General features: G+C 39.2%; 5 protein-coding genes across 5 annotated transcripts, besides 1 other annotated feature; 4 read left to right on the forward strand and 1 right to left on the reverse strand.

The window, feature by feature from the left end:
* Positions 1 to 3,825: 3,825 nt before the first annotated feature.
* On the forward strand, positions 3,826 to 3,975 carry CTAM01_08313 (uncharacterized protein; the record flags this gene model as incomplete). Its single annotated transcript, XM_060524334.1, has 1 exon — positions 3,826 to 3,975. A coding segment is annotated over one exon (150 nt), but the record flags the coding sequence as incomplete, so codon positions are not given.
* A 3,533-nt stretch (positions 3,976 to 7,508) lies between these two features.
* Positions 7,509 to 8,320, reverse strand: CTAM01_08314 (macro domain-containing protein; the record flags this gene model as incomplete). Its single annotated transcript, XM_060524335.1, has 2 exons — positions 7,509 to 7,644; positions 7,707 to 8,320. The coding sequence occupies 2 exons, from the start codon at positions 8,318 to 8,320 to the stop codon at positions 7,509 to 7,511; spliced, it is 750 nt and encodes a 249-aa protein (XP_060381178.1).
* An 817-nt stretch (positions 8,321 to 9,137) lies between these two features.
* CTAM01_08315 (glutaminyl-tRNA synthetase) lies at positions 9,138 to 11,233 on the forward strand (the record flags this gene model as incomplete). The annotated part of the gene is made up of 4 exons (XM_060524336.1): positions 9,138 to 9,481; positions 9,533 to 9,792; positions 9,854 to 11,094; positions 11,153 to 11,233. The coding sequence occupies 4 exons, from the start codon at positions 9,138 to 9,140 to the stop codon at positions 11,231 to 11,233; spliced, it is 1,926 nt and encodes a 641-aa protein (XP_060381179.1).
* Positions 11,234 to 11,538: 305 nt separating this feature from the next.
* Positions 11,539 to 12,455, forward strand: CTAM01_08316 (uncharacterized protein; the record flags this gene model as incomplete). The annotated part of the gene is made up of 2 exons (XM_060524337.1): positions 11,539 to 11,932; positions 12,034 to 12,455. The coding sequence occupies 2 exons, from the start codon at positions 11,539 to 11,541 to the stop codon at positions 12,453 to 12,455; spliced, it is 816 nt and encodes a 271-aa protein (XP_060381180.1).
* Positions 12,456 to 15,295: 2,840 nt separating this feature from the next.
* Positions 15,296 to 15,370: a sequence feature (Short protein (CTAM01_08317, KAK1496679.1) was converted to a misc_feature.).
* Positions 15,371 to 16,227: 857 nt separating this feature from the next.
* On the forward strand, positions 16,228 to 16,888 carry CTAM01_08318 (uncharacterized protein; the record flags this gene model as incomplete). The annotated part of the gene is made up of 2 exons (XM_060524338.1): positions 16,228 to 16,713; positions 16,766 to 16,888. 2 exons carry the CDS (start codon positions 16,228 to 16,230, stop codon positions 16,886 to 16,888), a joined length of 609 nt encoding a protein of 202 aa, XP_060381181.1.
* Positions 16,889 to 17,856: the final 968 nt, after the last annotated feature.

Raw genomic sequence — 17,856 nt, forward strand, 5'->3', positions numbered from 1 at the left:
TTATATATAAATAAAATAGTCGTTTTTATTTATAAAAACGTAATAATAAACTTATTAAAGATATTTACGTAAAAAACTAACTACTTAATTAGATATTACTAAGCTTTAATAATAATAATAAAATAATATTTAGCCTAGATCCTAGCTTTTTTATAAAGTACTTTAATAGTAAATATATAAAATAAGAAGATTATAAATATAATTAATATTAAATTTATTATATTAAAAAGGCTAAGGTATAAAGGGAATATTAAGAAAAATATAAATAAAAAAACTGCTTAAAGAGGTAAATAATAAAAAACTAAAAAAACTAATTATAAAAAGATAACGAAAAGTAAAAATAAAAAAAAAGGTTTTTATATATAACTAAATAACGTAATAACGTATACTTATAAATTAACTTCGATATTTATAAACGAGAACTAAACACTATTATTAATAATAGCATATAAAAAACTTATATTTTATTAAAAATAATAAATAAACTTAACTTATTATAAATATAAAAGGATAACTTATATTAATTATAAATAATAAAAAAAGAACGAGTTAATTATAATTATAAATATATTAATTAAGAAACCGTATACTTCTTAATATATATTAATAATTAATAAAAATAACTATAGTATAATATTATAGAGATTAGAAATATTAACGTTATCCTAAGAATTTTATAATTATAAAAGCATAACTTATAAATAAATTAGATTACTAGCTAGGTCTTCTAAAAAGATTTAGTTACTAAATAACTTAAAAAAAAAAAGGGTTTAAATAGATTTTTAATAACTGTTAAAAAACGAAAATAAATACGACATATAGCTTTTATTAAAATAGTAAAAAGCTCTAGAAAATTCGTAATTAGTATTAATAATTAAAGATTATAATAATTTTAAACTATATTTAAAAAGTACTAAATATATATAAAATTATTTATAAAACCCGAAAAAATAGGATTATTAAAATATAATAACTAAGATATAAAAATCGAACTTAAAAAAAGAAGGTAATTAGGGTTCTTTTTAATATATTTAATAAACTAAAAAGAATAAGAGTATTTTAACGAATATATTAATAAAAAACTTAAAAAAAGATATATTTAATTATTAAATTCCCTTATAAAATTACTAATATTCTTTATATTAAAAACAAAATAAAAAAATAAAGACTTATTATTAACTATAAAAAGCTTAATTAAATTATAAAAAATAATTATTATCCTTTACTACTTATTATTAACTTAGAGATTTATTTTATAAAACTAATTAGTTTATTATTATAAATTTTAAAAAAGTATTTAATTAGATTTAATTAAAAAAGGAGATAAGTAAAAAATAGTATTTTAAACTCGTAGAGGACTCTTTAAGTACTTTATTATACTCTTCGGATTTATTAATATTTTAATAACTTTTTAAATAATAATTAACTACGTATTTTAAAAATACGTCGATATTTTTATTATTATTTATATTAATAATATTTTTATTTTTTCCCCCAACTTCAAAATATATAAAAAATATATTTATATAGTATTTTAAAAGCTTTAAAATACTAAACTATATATAGAGCCCTCTAAATACGAGTTTTATATATAGAAAGTAAACTTCCTTAAATATACTATTATATAATAGTTTTTTTTCTAGTTTTATAAGTATAAAAAATCGACTTTAACGGGATTACGCTTTTAAAAAAAATTATATAATATAATATACTTTTTAATTATATAATATATATAATATATCCTAAGTACGCGCTTAACGTAATATAATAATTTTAATATAAAAACTACTATTTAATTTAGGATAGGTAAGCTACTCTTTATATAGTAGCGCTAATTAAAAAGGTTAATAATAGAAGTTAGTTATAATAGTTAATTATAATAGTTAGTTATAATAGTTAGAGGCGGCCTTTAACTATAGAGGTTCCAAACTTTAATAACGACGTAGAGGTTTTTAAAAAAAAGGGCTAAATAGGTTAATATTTACTACTTTATTATACTAAAACTTATAAAAATTCTTTTTATCCTTATCGCTTTTAATATTACTTAAAGCTACTCTCTATTTAAACTAAATAAATTTATTGAATAAATTTATTAAATAAACTTATTAATATATAAACTATTACTTAGATAGCTAATTAGATAATTAGTTAAGAGGTTAGCTAATTAAAATACTACTTTAATAAGAACTTATTTTAAAAATACCCGTTAATAAGTCTACCCCTCTTAAGCTAAGCGCCCTTTTTAACTAGCTTAATACTATAACTATTATAATTAATATAAATATACTTAAAAAGTAGTAAAGTACTTTTTAATAATATAGAATTTAGCTAAATAATATTATAAGTATTATAAATAATTAGGCTAATATAAATATTAAGATTTAGTATATTAACGCCGGCCTAATTATAATAATTATAATAAATAAATTAGAAGTATATAAAGTTAGGGTAATAAGTTAGTACTTTAAATAGCTCTTATAAGACCCCCTAAGTAACGATAATACTTATATAAAAAAATAGATTATACTAGACCTAGCTATTTATATAAGCTAGTATTAAGAGGTTTTATATATATTAGAGTAAATAAAGCTCGCTTTATAAGTAAGTAATAGAAAATTAGGAGCTATTTTAGTTAGTAGTTAGGTATAGAGCGTATTATACTTAGTTTTTTTTAATACGTAATATATAGTACGGCCCCGGTAAATTATTTTATTAAGGAGAGATGTATTATTATATTAAAATAAATCTATATATAAGTATTAAAAATAGAAGTAGTTAAGGACTAGCTTATATTATAAAATATTAAAAATATATAAGGATTCTTAGGATTTATTAACTTTTATTAACGATTTTTTAAAAACTATATTAATATAGTTAGACCTCTTAATAATTTAATATAAAAAGATAACTTATTTATTTAAGATCTTAAATATAAAAAAGTATTTATTAAAGTTAAGAATATAGTTATTTTTAAACTAGTTATTATAATCCTGGATTTTTAAAAACTTTTTAAAATTAAAACTAATACTTTAAACTTTATTATAGGAGTAGTCCTAGGATAATAAGACGAATAAAAAAAGCTTTATTTATATTATTTCTATTTTAAAATATTTTATAAAACGGAATTGAATTAGTAAATTTATAATAAAGAACTAATAATAATTATTAAAATATTTTAAAAATAAAGACTATAATTATTTAGAACTAAGTATAAAATAATAGTTTATATAAATTATAAAAACTTTATAGACTTTATAATAAATAAAAACTTAAATAAATAATAAGTTAAATAAAGCGAATTCCTATTTAAATATAATTTCTAAATTATTTATTAAAAAGGTTTAGAGAATAATAGAGTAGACGCTTTTAATAAAAAACCTAATTATAAAGTTATAGTCCTTAAAAAAATATAAATTATTTTTAAATAAAAAAAGAATAGTAGTTTTATATTAATTATAAAGCTTTTTATAATAATTAAAAAAATTAATATTAGCCTAATTAAAAAAATAACCCCTAAGCTTATTATAAAAATTTATAATATATTAATATATAATTATTAAAGAATTATTAAAATATAAAAACGGATTTACTAATATTATAATAAATCCGCTATATATACTAAAATTATAAAAGTAATTAAGGATTATATAATTTATAAAAAAAAATAAAAATAGCTTATATTAGCTTTATAACGAGCTATAACTATTATAATTATTAATAAAAATATAGTAATTAATTATATAAGACTTTATTATTAAACTATTAAAGTCTAAAAAACTATTTATTAAAATATAATATAATATTATTTTAGTTATAGTTAATTAACTTATTAAGTTTACCTATTTTATTTTTTATAAAGAATTAAGTATTATAAAAAACTTAATATACGTATTTACTAAAGTTATATTTTTAAACTACGGTTTATTAAAAAAAATCATTTTTAATAAAAATAAGCTATTTATTTTAAAGTTTTAAAAATCCTTAATTTCGTAACTTAGTATAAACTATAAACTATTAATATTATTTTATTTATAAACTAATAAATAAATAAAACAAATGAACTAAATTTTTAAAATATATTTTTATTATTATATAAACTATAACTAAGATAATTAGGTAATATTTTTATTAATAACTTAGTTCGTATATAATAATATAATTAGTAGAAATATAAAAGAATTATTATTTTATTTTAATTATAGATTTTAATTAGTAATATATAAAAAAGTATAATAAGGATTATAAGTTATAAAAGCTATAATAAACGTAAGTAAACTTAAAAAGATTTATAAATAAACCTTATTAAACCTCGAGTTTATATAATAGTATATAAAAAAAAATATAAATAGATTAAAAATTAGAGAACTATTTTTAAAAAAGGGGGATAGTACTTATCTTTTTTATTATAATATTAAAATAAAATAACTAAGTAATAAATTAAATTATAAAAAACTTAGACTTTTCGAAATTATTAAAAAAATCTTATTAATTAATTATAAATTAAAATTACTAAATATAATATAATATTATTTTACTTTTTATATCTTATTACTCAAGCTTATATTAAGAAGTTTATATATAAAATATTATATTATTATTAAACTAAACTAATTAAAATATAAAATTAAATAAATTATTAATTATAAAATTAAACATAAAATATAAGAATGTTTTATTAAATAAAAAGGCTATAAATATAAAAAAATATATAAGAACTTATTATAAACTTTTAGAACTCTTAAAAATCATTTTTAGAATATTAAAATTAAAATTAAAATTAGAACTCTTAGTTATTATAGTATCCTAGTTAATTATTTTAAAAGTATTATTAGCTTATATTTCTTACGTAGTAGCTAACTTATCCTCGTTAATAATATTAAGAGGATTAAAAATCGCTTTACCCTTTTTAAATACTATTTTTGTTTTAAAAAAAACGATTTAATTTTAATAAAAACTAATTTATTTTAATTTATATATAATATAAAGTTTTTATTTATTTTTTTAAAAAAAAGCTTTTTTACTTTCTTTTTACGTTTTAGCCTATTAATTTTAAATAAAAAACGATCTACTACGAGTATAATTAATATAAAAAAATACTAATAAAAAAAAAACTTATAATTATATATAATATTAGTAATTGCGTTATAAAAACGACTATAACGTATATACTTATAATATTTTAATTTACCCTTTAGTATTTTATATCTTTACTTTAATAAATAATAAAATAAATAAGGTATTATAATTTTAAATCCTCGTTTTTTAATTTTAAAAATAAGTTTTAAGTAATAATATATTAAAAATTTAATAAATATTTTAGTATTTTTAAAAAAAAGACTTCATATTACAACTTAATATATATAACTAAAAATAGGGCCCGCCCTATAGGCTTATAATAGCTATAATATATTATATATATAAAAATATAAAAATATAAAATAATTCTTATAGAATAAAAGAACTATAAATAAATTATTTATAAATAAAAAGTAATAATTATATAATAAAATAATTATTATAATTACTCTAAATAAGCGCTTATTAATATTTATTAAATAATCATTTAATAAATAAAAGTAGTTATTAATAAAGAATATATTTATAAACGGACTTATATATAATATAAACCTAAACTAAGCTAAAAAATAAACTTTTTATAGTTTTTTTAATAATTAACTTAGTATTAAATTTTATAATTATTTTTAGCTATTTTTACTAAGGACTTTTTTTAATAAGATTATGATTAATTACTAAAGCCTTATTTATTTTATTATTTATAAATATAGCTTTAAAAAAGCTATTTATAATTACGATACTATTTACTTAGTATTCGTAGCCTGAACTTTTATTAATATACTTATTATAACTAGCTAGCTATAATAAATAATAGAATTTATATAAAAATACTATAAAAATAATATTTATTTACTATTTTTATTACTATATATTTTTTATATCCTCTAGCTATTAAATATAACTATTTTTAAACTTATTAAGTCTAAGTATAAAAAAGAGCTTAGTAAAGAGGATATAATAAATAATTTTACTATTATTAAAAAGTAGTACTTCTTTAGCTATTATTAAAAAGCTCGTTTAGCTAGTTTAATATTATTAAATATATAAAATAAATAAAAAGTAACTAAACTATATCTCCCTAATATAATTAAATTACTTACTAATTTAATAATCCTACTTAACCTAGTTATATTAACTAAAAAGACCGTAAATACTAAGTAAATAATTAGTAATATTAAAAAAGCTATTAACTAAGTATTAATAGCGTTTATTATTAATTAGTTAATTTTTAAAAAGACTAGTAAGCTTTATAAGTAATTAAAATTATTTATAAAACTTAGTCTAAATTATAATACTTAACGACTATTATTTAAAAAAATAAAAAAAAAATATTTAGTAAGTAAGCCTACTATTTAGTAATATTTTAATATTATATTCGAATTTTAAAAGCTAAAGTTAACTAATTAAGGTTATAAAAAAAGAATATATTAATAAACTTAAATACTAAGTTTATAAATATTTAGGATATATAAAAAGTTTAGGAGAATTTTAATAACTATTTAGTTAGTCTTAGTTAACTTATAAGAGTCGAATTATTTAGAGAGAATAATAATTATATTATTATAATAATAAAAAATAGTTAATTAATTAAGTATAGTTAGTAGCGATGTTTTAATACTATATTTAATAGGGTGGCTAAAAGGGGGGGTGGCCAAAAGGGGGTGGGTCGACTTATATGATGCATACTCAGAAGGGCGAAAATAAATTCGGGCTCAATTACAACACTTATGTTGTTCGCCAGCATCATATATAATAGGGCAAGATGCGTTCGAATGGCCTGCTCCCATTTTACACATCTTCCTAATCACTTGACAAATAGTAGGTTTTGAGTAGTTTTAATTCAAATGGACTTCTTTACACTCTCTACCTTGGTTGACATTCAGACTTGCCTGCTTCATCGTTAGTAAAAGAAGCGAGTGTCTCCATGCTGGACGGGTCGAATAAAGAAAAGCACTACGCAGGTCAAAGTTTCTTGCGGAACCACGCAACTCACAATTTTCAATCTTTCTATGGGCAGCTTTTGACCTCGCAACTGTAGGAATCCCTCAATGCAGGCCAAGCATGGTGCATCTTGCTAATCCAATATGAAGAAAAAGAATTATGAACCGGGAGCTCTATCGCATGTTTCTTTGACATTGAAGTTGGATTTACGTGGGTCACGTGGGCAATTTGAGTATTCGACTGACGGGATACGAAGGTTTGCAGGGAAGGAAGGAACCCAAAGAAAGTTCGAGGTCGATCATAGTTGCCAAAAAAGGCCCCCAAACTCTATTGTCATAGTCATTCTGTATCGATGCATGGTGGTATATTAAGCGGCTCGCTTTTTCCTGGTATAATTCCATAAACTCCCTAAGCCATCATGGTGTCCAGTCGTAGTATCATGAGCAGTGACGCGACGGCCAACTGCAGGTGTGTTTCGGCGTGAACGTCGCTTACTGAGAAGGGTCAGACTTGGGAACGCTAGGCAACTCAGCCGCGATAGCTTTCGCCTCTTCTGTTTCCTTCTTGGAAGGGCTGGCCTCGGTCTTCTCCTTGGTGGCTGGCTGGTCGTCGGGAGGGAAGAAGAAACTATTGAACGAATGTTAGCAAGACAAGTTACTGTGCGAAGGAGTTTTGAGGTCTGAACATACGGAAGGGTCTCGTTGTAGGCTCTGACGTCCTTCATCTCAAAGGTGCAAAAGACAATCTTGTCCAACTTATCGCCATCCTCTCCGTCAAGGAACTCTCTGACAACCTCGACAGCAACAGGAGCCGCCTCCGTGCTCGGGTAACCGTATATGCCGGTGCTCAGCGCGCTGAAAGCGATGCTGCGACAGCCATTCTGAACCGCAAGCTTCAAGCTGGTGCTGTAGCAACCCGCAAGCTTCGCTTCGGAGTCGTCGGGATTGAGCTCGTCGTAGATTGGGCCGACGGCGTGGATAATCTTCTTGCTGGGGAGGTTGTAGGCGCCCGTGATCTTGGCGGAACCGGTGGCGCATCCGTTCAGGGTCCTGCACTCCTGGAGCAGTCCCCGGCCGGCTGCGCGGTGGATCGCGCCGTCGACGCCGCCTCCTCCGAGAAGACTATTATTCGCGGCATTGACAATCGCATCGACGGCGAGGGTGGTGATGTCGCCTCGAACAACGGCGACTTTTTGGTTATGCGACGCATTGTGGGGGAAGGTGGCCTTCGGGTTGGCATGGATCTGGCCGATCTTGTAGAGGAGCTCAACGGTAGGGATGTCGGCGACGGCGGTGGTGACCATTTTGACTGCTTGTCGGATTGGCATAGGCGAGCTTTAAGGTTGCTTATTCGGGTTTGGTGTCGTTGATTTGGCAGGTTTAGGAGCGGGCGCGGCGGGCTGCTTTTGAGGTGTTGGTGACAAAGAAGCAGCCGACTGGAAGCAGGAGAGGTGGGAGCTCATGACGAAAGACCCCGCGCTATTCCGAGCTCAATAGGAGCTTGGTCTTTCAGGTTGGTCCAATTGTCGAGCTTTTGGCAGCTTATCGCACTGTTATCGCAGGGGCAGTAAGGTAAGGTACCTACATGCCGTTCGCCCCTGTAGGTAGGTAGGTATCTTTGAGGAATTGCTTCCCTAGAATGCCGGGAAGTCGAGAGTGTGAAATGATGAATTCTACTATTCATGATTAAATAGAAATGACTCTTTATCTCGAAGGCGAAAGAGTTTATAGCTTGTCATCAAGGCATTTTGGAAGCTTCCATTCTTGAAAACGCAGCAAACTCGAGTCCTTTCGAGGTGCCTTATCGGAGACCAATCTGACCGATAAGATACGGTTGTTTGTTATCTTATCGGTTCTTTGTCGCGTGTCGCAGGCGCAAGCTGAGCGAGGGACGCTGTGCCAGTGCAATGACCCCTCCTTGGATCCATTTGAGTCATCCCCGCCGCAAAAGAAGACCTCGAGTGTTGCCCCGCCACCACAACCACACATTTTCCACGCCGTGAACATCTCGTGGAACCCAATTGAACGAACATCGATCACTGAGCGACCGCAAGGTACTCCTGAATCTCGACAAAGCTTACCTCCCATACCACCCTTTATCGCCTACCGGACACCGCTACCATGGCGGACGCTGCTGCGGACCCCACCGCCAAGTTGGCCGAGTCGACGGCCAAGCTCCAGCTCGACGAGGAGACGGGAGAGATGGTCAGCAAGGGCGAGCTGAAGAAGAGACTGGCAAAGCGAGCGAAGAAGGCCGCCACAGAAAAGGCAAAGGCTGCCAAGGACGCTGTCGCAAAGGCTGCCGGTGCTGGCGACAGCAAGCCCGCCGCGAAGCCCAAAGCTAAGCCTGAGGAGGTCGTCCTCGACCCGGAGGCCATGTTCAAGCAGGGCTTCCTCCAGGAGGTCTACAAGGAGAGGCCGTCGGAGAATGTCGTAACGCGTTTCCCTCCCGAGCCCAATGGCTAGTACGTGAGCCCCAATGCTTATCTTTGCCACGCCATTGACGTCTCCCCCAGCTTGCACATTGGCCATGCCAAGGCCATCGCTGTCAACTTCGGTTTCGCCAAGCATCACGGAGGTGTCTGCTACCTGAGATTCGACGACACGAACCCAGAGAAGGAGGAGGAGAGATATTTCACGGCCATTGAGGAGATGATCAGCTGGCTGGGTTTCACACCGTACAAGATTACGTACTCGAGTGACAACTTCCAGAAGCTGTACGATTTGGCAGAGAAGATGATTACGTTGGAGAAGGCATACGTATGCTACTGCGGTGGTGAGGTTATCTTCTGCATCAGATACAACGTGCTCTGCACTTGCTAATCAGTCACCCTCAGATACCGAGATCAAGCTCCAGCGTGGCGGTGAGAAGGGCGCTTCCCCTAGGTTCCGATGCGAGCACGCGAACCACACCGTCGAAGAGAACCTGCAGAAATTCAGAGATATGAAGGACGGCAAATACAAGCCTAGGGAAGCATTCTTGCGCATGAAGCAGGATATCACCGACGGCAACCCCCAGATGTGGGATCTCGCCGCATACCGCATCAAGACCGACACGCCGCACCACCGCACCGGATGGGACTGGAAGATCTACCCGACATACGATTTCACGCACTGCCTGTGTGATAGCTTCGAGGGCATCACTCACTCACTCTGCACAACAGAGTTCGTCCAGAGCCGTGTCTCGTACGAGTGGCTCAACAAGACCCTCGGCGTTTACGAGCCGATGCAGCGCGAGTACGGTCGTCTAGGTATCACAGGTACCGTCTTGTCAAAGAGAAAGATCCTCAAGCTGGTTGAGGAGAAGATTGTGCGCGGCTGGGACGATCCACGCCTGTACACTCTGATCGGTATCAAGCGCCGTGGTGTGCCCCCTCGCGCGATTCTCGACTTCGTCAATGAGTTGGGAGTCACGACGTCTGTCTCTGTCATTCAGATCAAGCGTTTCGAGCAGACGGTGCGCAAGTACCTGGAACGAACTGTTCCCAGATTGATGATGGTCTTGGATCCCATCCCGGTTGTCATCGAAGATGCCGAGGCTACTGACGTCGAGCTCGCCTTCTCTCCCAAGGATCCCAACATGGGTTCGCACACGATCAAGTTCACCCCGACCGTCTACATCGATCGCGCCGATTTCAGAGAGGTCGACAGCAAGGATTACTTCCGTCTTGCACCCAACAAGACCGTCGGTCTGCTCAACGCCCCCTTCCCCATTAAGGCTACTTCCTACACCAAGGATGAGGCGACAGGAAAGGTCACCGAGATCCGCGCCGTCTACGACAGGGAGACGAAGAAGCCCAAGGCCTTCATCAACTGGGTCGGTACCGAGGGGTCCAAGAAGGTTGAGGCCCGTATCCACAACTCTTTGTTCAAGAGCGAGAAGCCCGACGACGCCGAGGGCGGTTTCCTCAACGACATCAACCCCGAGAGCGAGGTCATCTACCCCGACGCGCTCATCGAGAGCGGTTTTGACGAAGTCAAGAGACGTGCACCTTGGCCTGAGGCTGCGGGTGAGAGCGAGCTCGGCAAGGGCGGACCTGAGAGTGTTCGTTTCCAGGCGACGCGCATTGCCTACTTTGTAAGCTGCCCACGAGTGAAGACTGAAATTTTAACAGACGAACTAACACCCACACTAGGCTATTGATTCTGACAGTACCGATGAGAAGATTATTCTCAACCGTATTGTGTCGCTGAAGGAGGATGCTGGAAAGGTTTAAGTTACAGCTATCTCCGGATTTGGACGTAAAGGTGGATGGATGGATTTGGGGAGCTTTCGGAGTTGCATAGATGGCGGGCTTGATAATACCAAACAAAATCCCACAACAAGCAGTGTGGTGAATCAGAATCGTTTTGTCACAAAGATTATCGACGGGGTTTTCCTTAAAGTGATTCACTGCACTTCACGCTACGGGTCCTTATATCAACACAACACCTTGGATCGTCGTTGCACTCACCACACAAACCCCCATTACCAAATCATCAGGTTCTCCACGACGGAGTTGCGAATAATACTTTCGAAAGAATGAAGTTCAGTCAGTCTTCTCGGATACTCGGGGTAGCGTTGGCCGTTAGCTCCATATGCCTCGCTATGCCTCAAGAGATATCGCAGGGCAACCAGCCATCAGCACCGCGAGTTGGAGAGGTACCGTATGAGCAATTGCCTTACGAAGAGACACCCTACAATGAGACGCCACACGAAGACTCGGCGGAAGAACCGTCACCGTACGAGCAGCCAGACGAAAAACCTTCATACGGAAAGCCTTCATATGGACAGCCACCCCGGGAAAAGCCATCATATGGCCACACTCCGTACGGGCGAGACCCAGCCATCTCCATCATAGAATGGGAAGTCGGCAGCCCGGCCCTCTACGCAGCGCGCTCAGTCGACGACCCAGACACATGTCCCAAAGGAACAGGTGTGTATCTCCTTCCGTCCTCCATACCTTACCCCCATCACATCCATTCCACATCATCCTCTCCTTGCCATTCAGAATCATCACGCTAACGCCTCTCATAGTATCCTGCAACCTGCCCCGCAACTGGAACTGCTGCACAAAATCAATGCCCTGCTGCGGGCCCGGCTGCTGCGCCCAAGGCTTCGACTGCGTCGACGCCGCCATCGGGGTCTGCTGCTCGCGGGGCAAGAAGCTCTGCGGCGGGATGTGTGTGAGTGGAGAGTGTTGCGGTGTGCAGGGCGGGTGTAGTCGGGATGAGAAGTGTTGGATGGGGAAGTGTTATGCGAAGGAGAGGGGTCCTCCGGTTTCTTCGGGGGCCGGTGGAGTTGTGCCGCCGGTGACGGGGGGTGCGGGGCCGGTGAGGGTTGGGAAGAAGAGGGGGGAGGGGGCGGAACGGGGGAGGAGGGACTCGATGCTTGGGTTCGTTGTGCTTGTTGGGGTGTGGGTTGTTGATGAGGTTTGGGGGGGTTCGCTTTGGGGGTAGGGGGTTTGGGTGGTAGGTCGACCGATCGTTGATGGTAGGAAGGGCGGAGGGAAAGGTTTCCACGGAGTTATTGGAGCTTGGAGTCAAGGTCTGATTGGTAGCCTGGCTTCATGGTGTGTTGATGACCTACTATCTGCCAAAACCCCTACTTAAATTTTGGACAGGAACCAGTCCTCGACGAGGGTACTAAATCCTCAGGGGCTTCGGTTTGCTAGTGTCCCGGCTATTAAGAATACACGTAGCTCCGCCTCATCCATCGGTGCTTGATTCTCATCACTGCAATTGGGAGAGCTTGAGCATGTGAGAGTATGTGGAATAATGATAGTCAATACTGGGCCGGTGATGTAGATGATGCCACACGGATGTTGGTGTATCAAAGCTCTCGTCCCTTCATCGCCCTAGACTGAATGCGTAGACACATAGAGGGGCCAGCTATTTAATAAGGACTGCCGTCTAATGCAACATGTGACATTCAGGGTCTCTTCACAAGTGTACAGTCAGCCCGACTTACGGATAGTCAGCTATCGTCAGCTTCAGGACCCCTGACGACTCAAGGGCAACCCCGTTTCAGGGTGTCCCTTGTTACACCGGTTGCCGGATTCGGCTGACCGAAACCTGTTCCTCACTTAAAGACAGTTTGTCTTGTGGGTGGATCGTTGCACCGGCGGGAAATCGTCCCGAGGCAAAGAACTTGTTGGTTATCATAATCATAACGGCATTGCTGGATTGTTGGTTCCTCAAAGCCGTGGTACTCGCTGCGTTGGATTGATGACAGACACTCAATATGATGCCTCCAGCGCAGACAAATTCGGATCGGCGTTGGCGATTGCAACAAAGTTTCTCTCGAAATATCGAGAAAAGTTTAATGGATGATATAGGATAATCGGCTCCATATTATATCCGTCAGAAAGATTGCGTCGGAGTACGGAACAAGCTGCAGGCCGACGAGTGAAGAAAGCGGTCGTAGTGAAGTATCTCAATGGTTAAGTGGTCATAATACCCTCACAGTGGAGGACAAACGCGCTTGGGAAGGTGTTGTCTGCAGTTCATGAGCGATAGACTTTGCACATAGAGAGGTGCTCATCACACCGGTAATTATTTCGGACGACAAGGCTTGTTCGGTGAGTTCAAGGTCAGTTGGTGAGTGTGAAGAACGGAGGCGTGAGAGCGTGTCCGTGGAAATTGGTGCTGTGTGGCTGAAGATAGCACGTAATCAGCGTCAGGGAACCTTTGGACGGAAGGTGCCAATTGTGAGGGCCGATTCGCCCGATGGCAGGTTGGGAAGACCGGGCCCAAAAGGTTGGGTCTTGGCGTTCTTTCCGGCGTCACCGGCGAAGCGTGAGAAGTGGCCGGCCGGATAACCTTAATCGGGGGCCGGGTCTGCAGACGGGCCCGTGCCTCGAGGGAAATGGGAGTGAGGCGGGCGCATCTGATTCGTGGCCCGCCTGATAGGGCACAAGAGTGGATCGCCAGCCCCTGTCCACATGTGGTTGATAGCCAATCAGAATGTCACTTCGCAGAAGACGGATTGGAGAGGTGGATTGGTGGGATTCGGCCTGGCCCTTGGCCCTTGCATGGAAGGAGCCAGGGAACCCCCTTGAAGGAAGAGGCAAAGTGTCCAGAGAGAAGAAGACAATGTGTGCGGTGTTCTTCTTCCTTCCCCCCTTCTCAATCTTGACTTGCTGCGGTCTGTTGCCCTTTGCTCGGAATATTTGAACTGTCATCTGAGAACATGCGGCGAACTGGGAGGTTTTGGGCAACTATATTTCAGTCAACATTGAACGCCCTGTATAAGGTATCTCAGTCAATCGAGTCATGAACTCAAGTGAAGAGGTACTGCTTCATTTGGTTGAGATGATCCTCTCTTTTTGAGTTGAGTGAGATTATCCACCCACCAGCCGAAAAGAACTTTCGTGTAACACAGGGAGAGTAGGAAGGAAAAAAAAAAGCGAGAAAAGAAAAAATTGCTGGACCCTGCTTGCTGTGCCGCAAATCCCAAGGTCACTTTTTCCCACGATGTGCTGGTGCACGCACGATGGACACTGGCGGCTCGCGTGCGGCGCAACTGGCGGGGGAAAACGCCCGGCTAAGCGGGCAGAGGTATGCGAGAGCTCCAAATGGGTTCTAGTCCGAGGCCAGCCTGGCAACGACGAGTTGGAAATGCGCATCAAATTGGGTCTTTGTTTGCTTTGGAGACTCGAAGGAGCTTTCGTATAATGATTTCCCGTTGGACGACGCATTGTGACATTGTGTGGAGTGTCTGGGTCAACTTTGCAGTTGGTTTGTCAATTCCCGCTGGTGCTTACTGGCGCAATGTTAATCGCGGAACATGGCTGAAAAGGACATTCAAAAAAGAGACACCAGCAGGCAGCCATTTGAGACTTTTCTGTCCGTCTCTTTTCGGCTGTTTGTAGCACCGAACTTCTGTCCCTGCCATTTTTCTTTTCTTCTTCTCTTCCTTCTCGTCTTATGCGCGCCCAGTTTGTCGCCCGGTCTCGCTCTGGGGTACTTGGGAGAAGGTACGAAGTGCTGTTGCCTTCTCTACCTCTCTCTCCAGTCCCCACCATACCTGCGTGCCTGCCTCACGAGCGCCGCTCTTTCCCTTGCTTGTTTCTCCCCGAAGTACCTACCTCGTGTGCTCGCCTCCTTCCTCCTGTGTCGCCGCCAATCCTTCCCATCGTGGCCCCAATGCTGTGTGGTTCCTTCCTATTAGTTTAGCCTTGGCTCCTTCTCGCTTGCCGTGAATGCTTGGCTGACGGCCACCTTTAGCCGTGGCTTCTTCTTTGGGGTTCATCCAAACAAACCGTGACTGCGCTCCTATCCATCCCTCCTTCTCTGCAATGTTCGTGACTTCCACAAACTTGATCCTCATTTCAAACGCGACATCCATACATACTACACGCCTGTATCCGTAAACCTTCATACGGTAACCTCTCGCTGTCTGTCTCTCCCGTTTGTCGCAGAAGGTGGATTGCGCGTTCTTTCATCGCAACTCGGCAACGTCAAGCATCTCATCGACTGCGATCACCCTCCATCAGACTGTTTCCACTTCGGTCCCGTCTCCCTGGATTGCGCCCTTCCCAACGCGAAACTCTCCGGCACTCGACCACACTCCAGCGATACTCCCTCCATCGAAGCCATCCTCCCCCTCTGCCAGACTTCCAGTCATTCCGATTACTCCAGTCGTTCCCGTTGTCGCGCTCTTCGATTTTCTCGAGGAAGCATCTGTACTTCGCAAAACGTCTTATCAAACTCCAACCACATCCTGGCCGCGCTCACCACCCCTCCACGCGTCCACTGTCACTTCGCTGCGCATTTCGCACCCTTCTCAACGGCGATAGTCCCGGCAGCGCCACACTTTAAGCTCAGAACGCTGCGACGCTCCTCCCCTCCGCAGAGGCCACTCACTAGTCCCGGCGTCATCAAGCAGCACTAGCACGCCCTCCAAGTCTCCATCCCGGGGCCCCTTTGGTTCCTCGAGGGAAAAAGTCCACGTCGTATCGTCCGCCGCGATATACCTACGGGGACCTGGAGATCCCAGTCGAAGCTGGAAGGTACGGATAGTCAGCCTGCACACACCTGCTTACGCCTGCGGCTTGCTTGGCTCGCCCTTGCAACCTCGACGTTCCACTCAAACAGGCCTCCTGGCGACCCGCTCCCACTCCGGCCTAGGTATTGCTGGTCGCAGTCAATCTATCTGGCTGCGTGCCTGTCAGCTAGTCTCGTCGAACAGAGAGGGCTCCATTGATAGAAGTACATTTAGGTAGCTAGAATGCCACCTTCTTCGTCGTCGCCACCCCCAATCCTCGCCATTACGGCCACTTATCTACACCTGCTGGCCCAACACCTCCCCCGGCCCCTCTACGAAGTCCTTCAAAAGCTTCACAACCACATTGCGCGCTTCTTCGCCGGCGTCGCATCATCTGCTCTCGTCGTTCGCATACACTCGCTTATCCCTGCCAAGATGCATCGCACGCTGGGCTTCTCGGCCTTTCTGGTCACGCTGTTCTTGATATTCGGACTACCCGTCATCCTCGCCCAGAGCGAGCCGTTCCACTGTTATCCATACCCGCCCGCGGACAAGCTCGCCAGTCCCTTCATCACCCTGCAGCCGCATTGCTGTAAGGGCTCAATCGACAACAAGCTGAGAGTAGGCACCGACTGCGAATTGGCCAACGGAGGAAAATACAAGACAAAGTTTGGACAGGATCTGGGAACTTGCGCGACAGGCTGGGTGGACGCGTGCTGCATGCGACTGGTATGCGCACACATCATACTGTTTTCGGATTTATCGCTAACGGCTGACCTAGCATTACCCGCCCGAAATTGCACGGCCAGAAATGTCCTATTGCGATGCAGGCTTTCTCGTCAAGGCCGAAGCCAAGAATATCATTGATGCCCGTAGCTGGAACCCGAAGAAATACGGAATTTGATGATGGGAGGCGAGGATTGGAACAACGATTACATAAACATGGCCACGATACGGCGAGCTTTGCTCGATGACACTCAGCCACGGCAGGGTCAGGCGAATCGAGTGAAATATGGGACACCTCCACGGCCGATGATGCCCCAGGAAATGCGGCGTGGGGCGAGAGATCGAGCGAGACCCAGCGAAACCCCAGCGGCTCCAGCGAGTCAGGGAATCTCCACCGCCGCAACGATCCGAGTGAAGAGATTATCGACTAGGAGCGCAGGAGCACTCAGAGACCGCCCTGCGCTGTTTGAGAGGGAGGAAACACACTACCACCTAACGAATGGCGAAACAAAGGCATTTTGGCGTTTTGCGGGCGACGACTGCATTATGATGGCACGATTGCGACGGTCGCCCTCGTTCGAAACAACTTAGGGCTTCCGCATTATATACCCAGGGTAACTGATTTTCGTTACCTACCATTTGCATCCTATCTTGTACAAAAGCAGTCGGGATTTTTAGACGAGGGGCCGGAAGAGGGGGCCGAGAAGAAACGAAACACAGATGATTGACTGCCGGAGGCCGTGTGTCACCATGGTCTGGTCAAGTTCACCTTACTTTTGTATACCTAGTGTGTGTATTATTAGGAGCGTCTCATGGTTGTCAGTCAATCCGATCTCCACCTTTTCGGAAAGGTTTCGCCCTCGTCAGTTCTCATCGGACCTGATCATCGCCCAGTCTGTCCAGTATCTAGGTGTTTTGCTGCCTATCCTTTCTGATGGAAATGGGGCACGATGGTCATGGCGCGAGAGAAGCTGAGCAGAGTTAAATATGTGACGACGAGTCAGCAATGCGGTGTCGTCTTGTTATCGTCCAACTACGGGGTGTCAAAGCCTTTGGGAAATGGCCTGACTATCATAGTTGTTCACGCCCGACCGAACTATCAAGTGGCGGTGGTGTCGGGTTCGGTATGCACGTGTCACCCCGCGG

The sequence above is a fragment of the Colletotrichum tamarilloi genome (genome assembly GCF_030869305.1).
Source record: "Colletotrichum tamarilloi strain Tom-12 chromosome Unknown Scaffold_28.1, whole genome shotgun sequence".
In the NCBI taxonomy this organism is placed as follows: domain Eukaryota; kingdom Fungi; phylum Ascomycota; class Sordariomycetes; order Glomerellales; family Glomerellaceae; genus Colletotrichum; species Colletotrichum tamarilloi.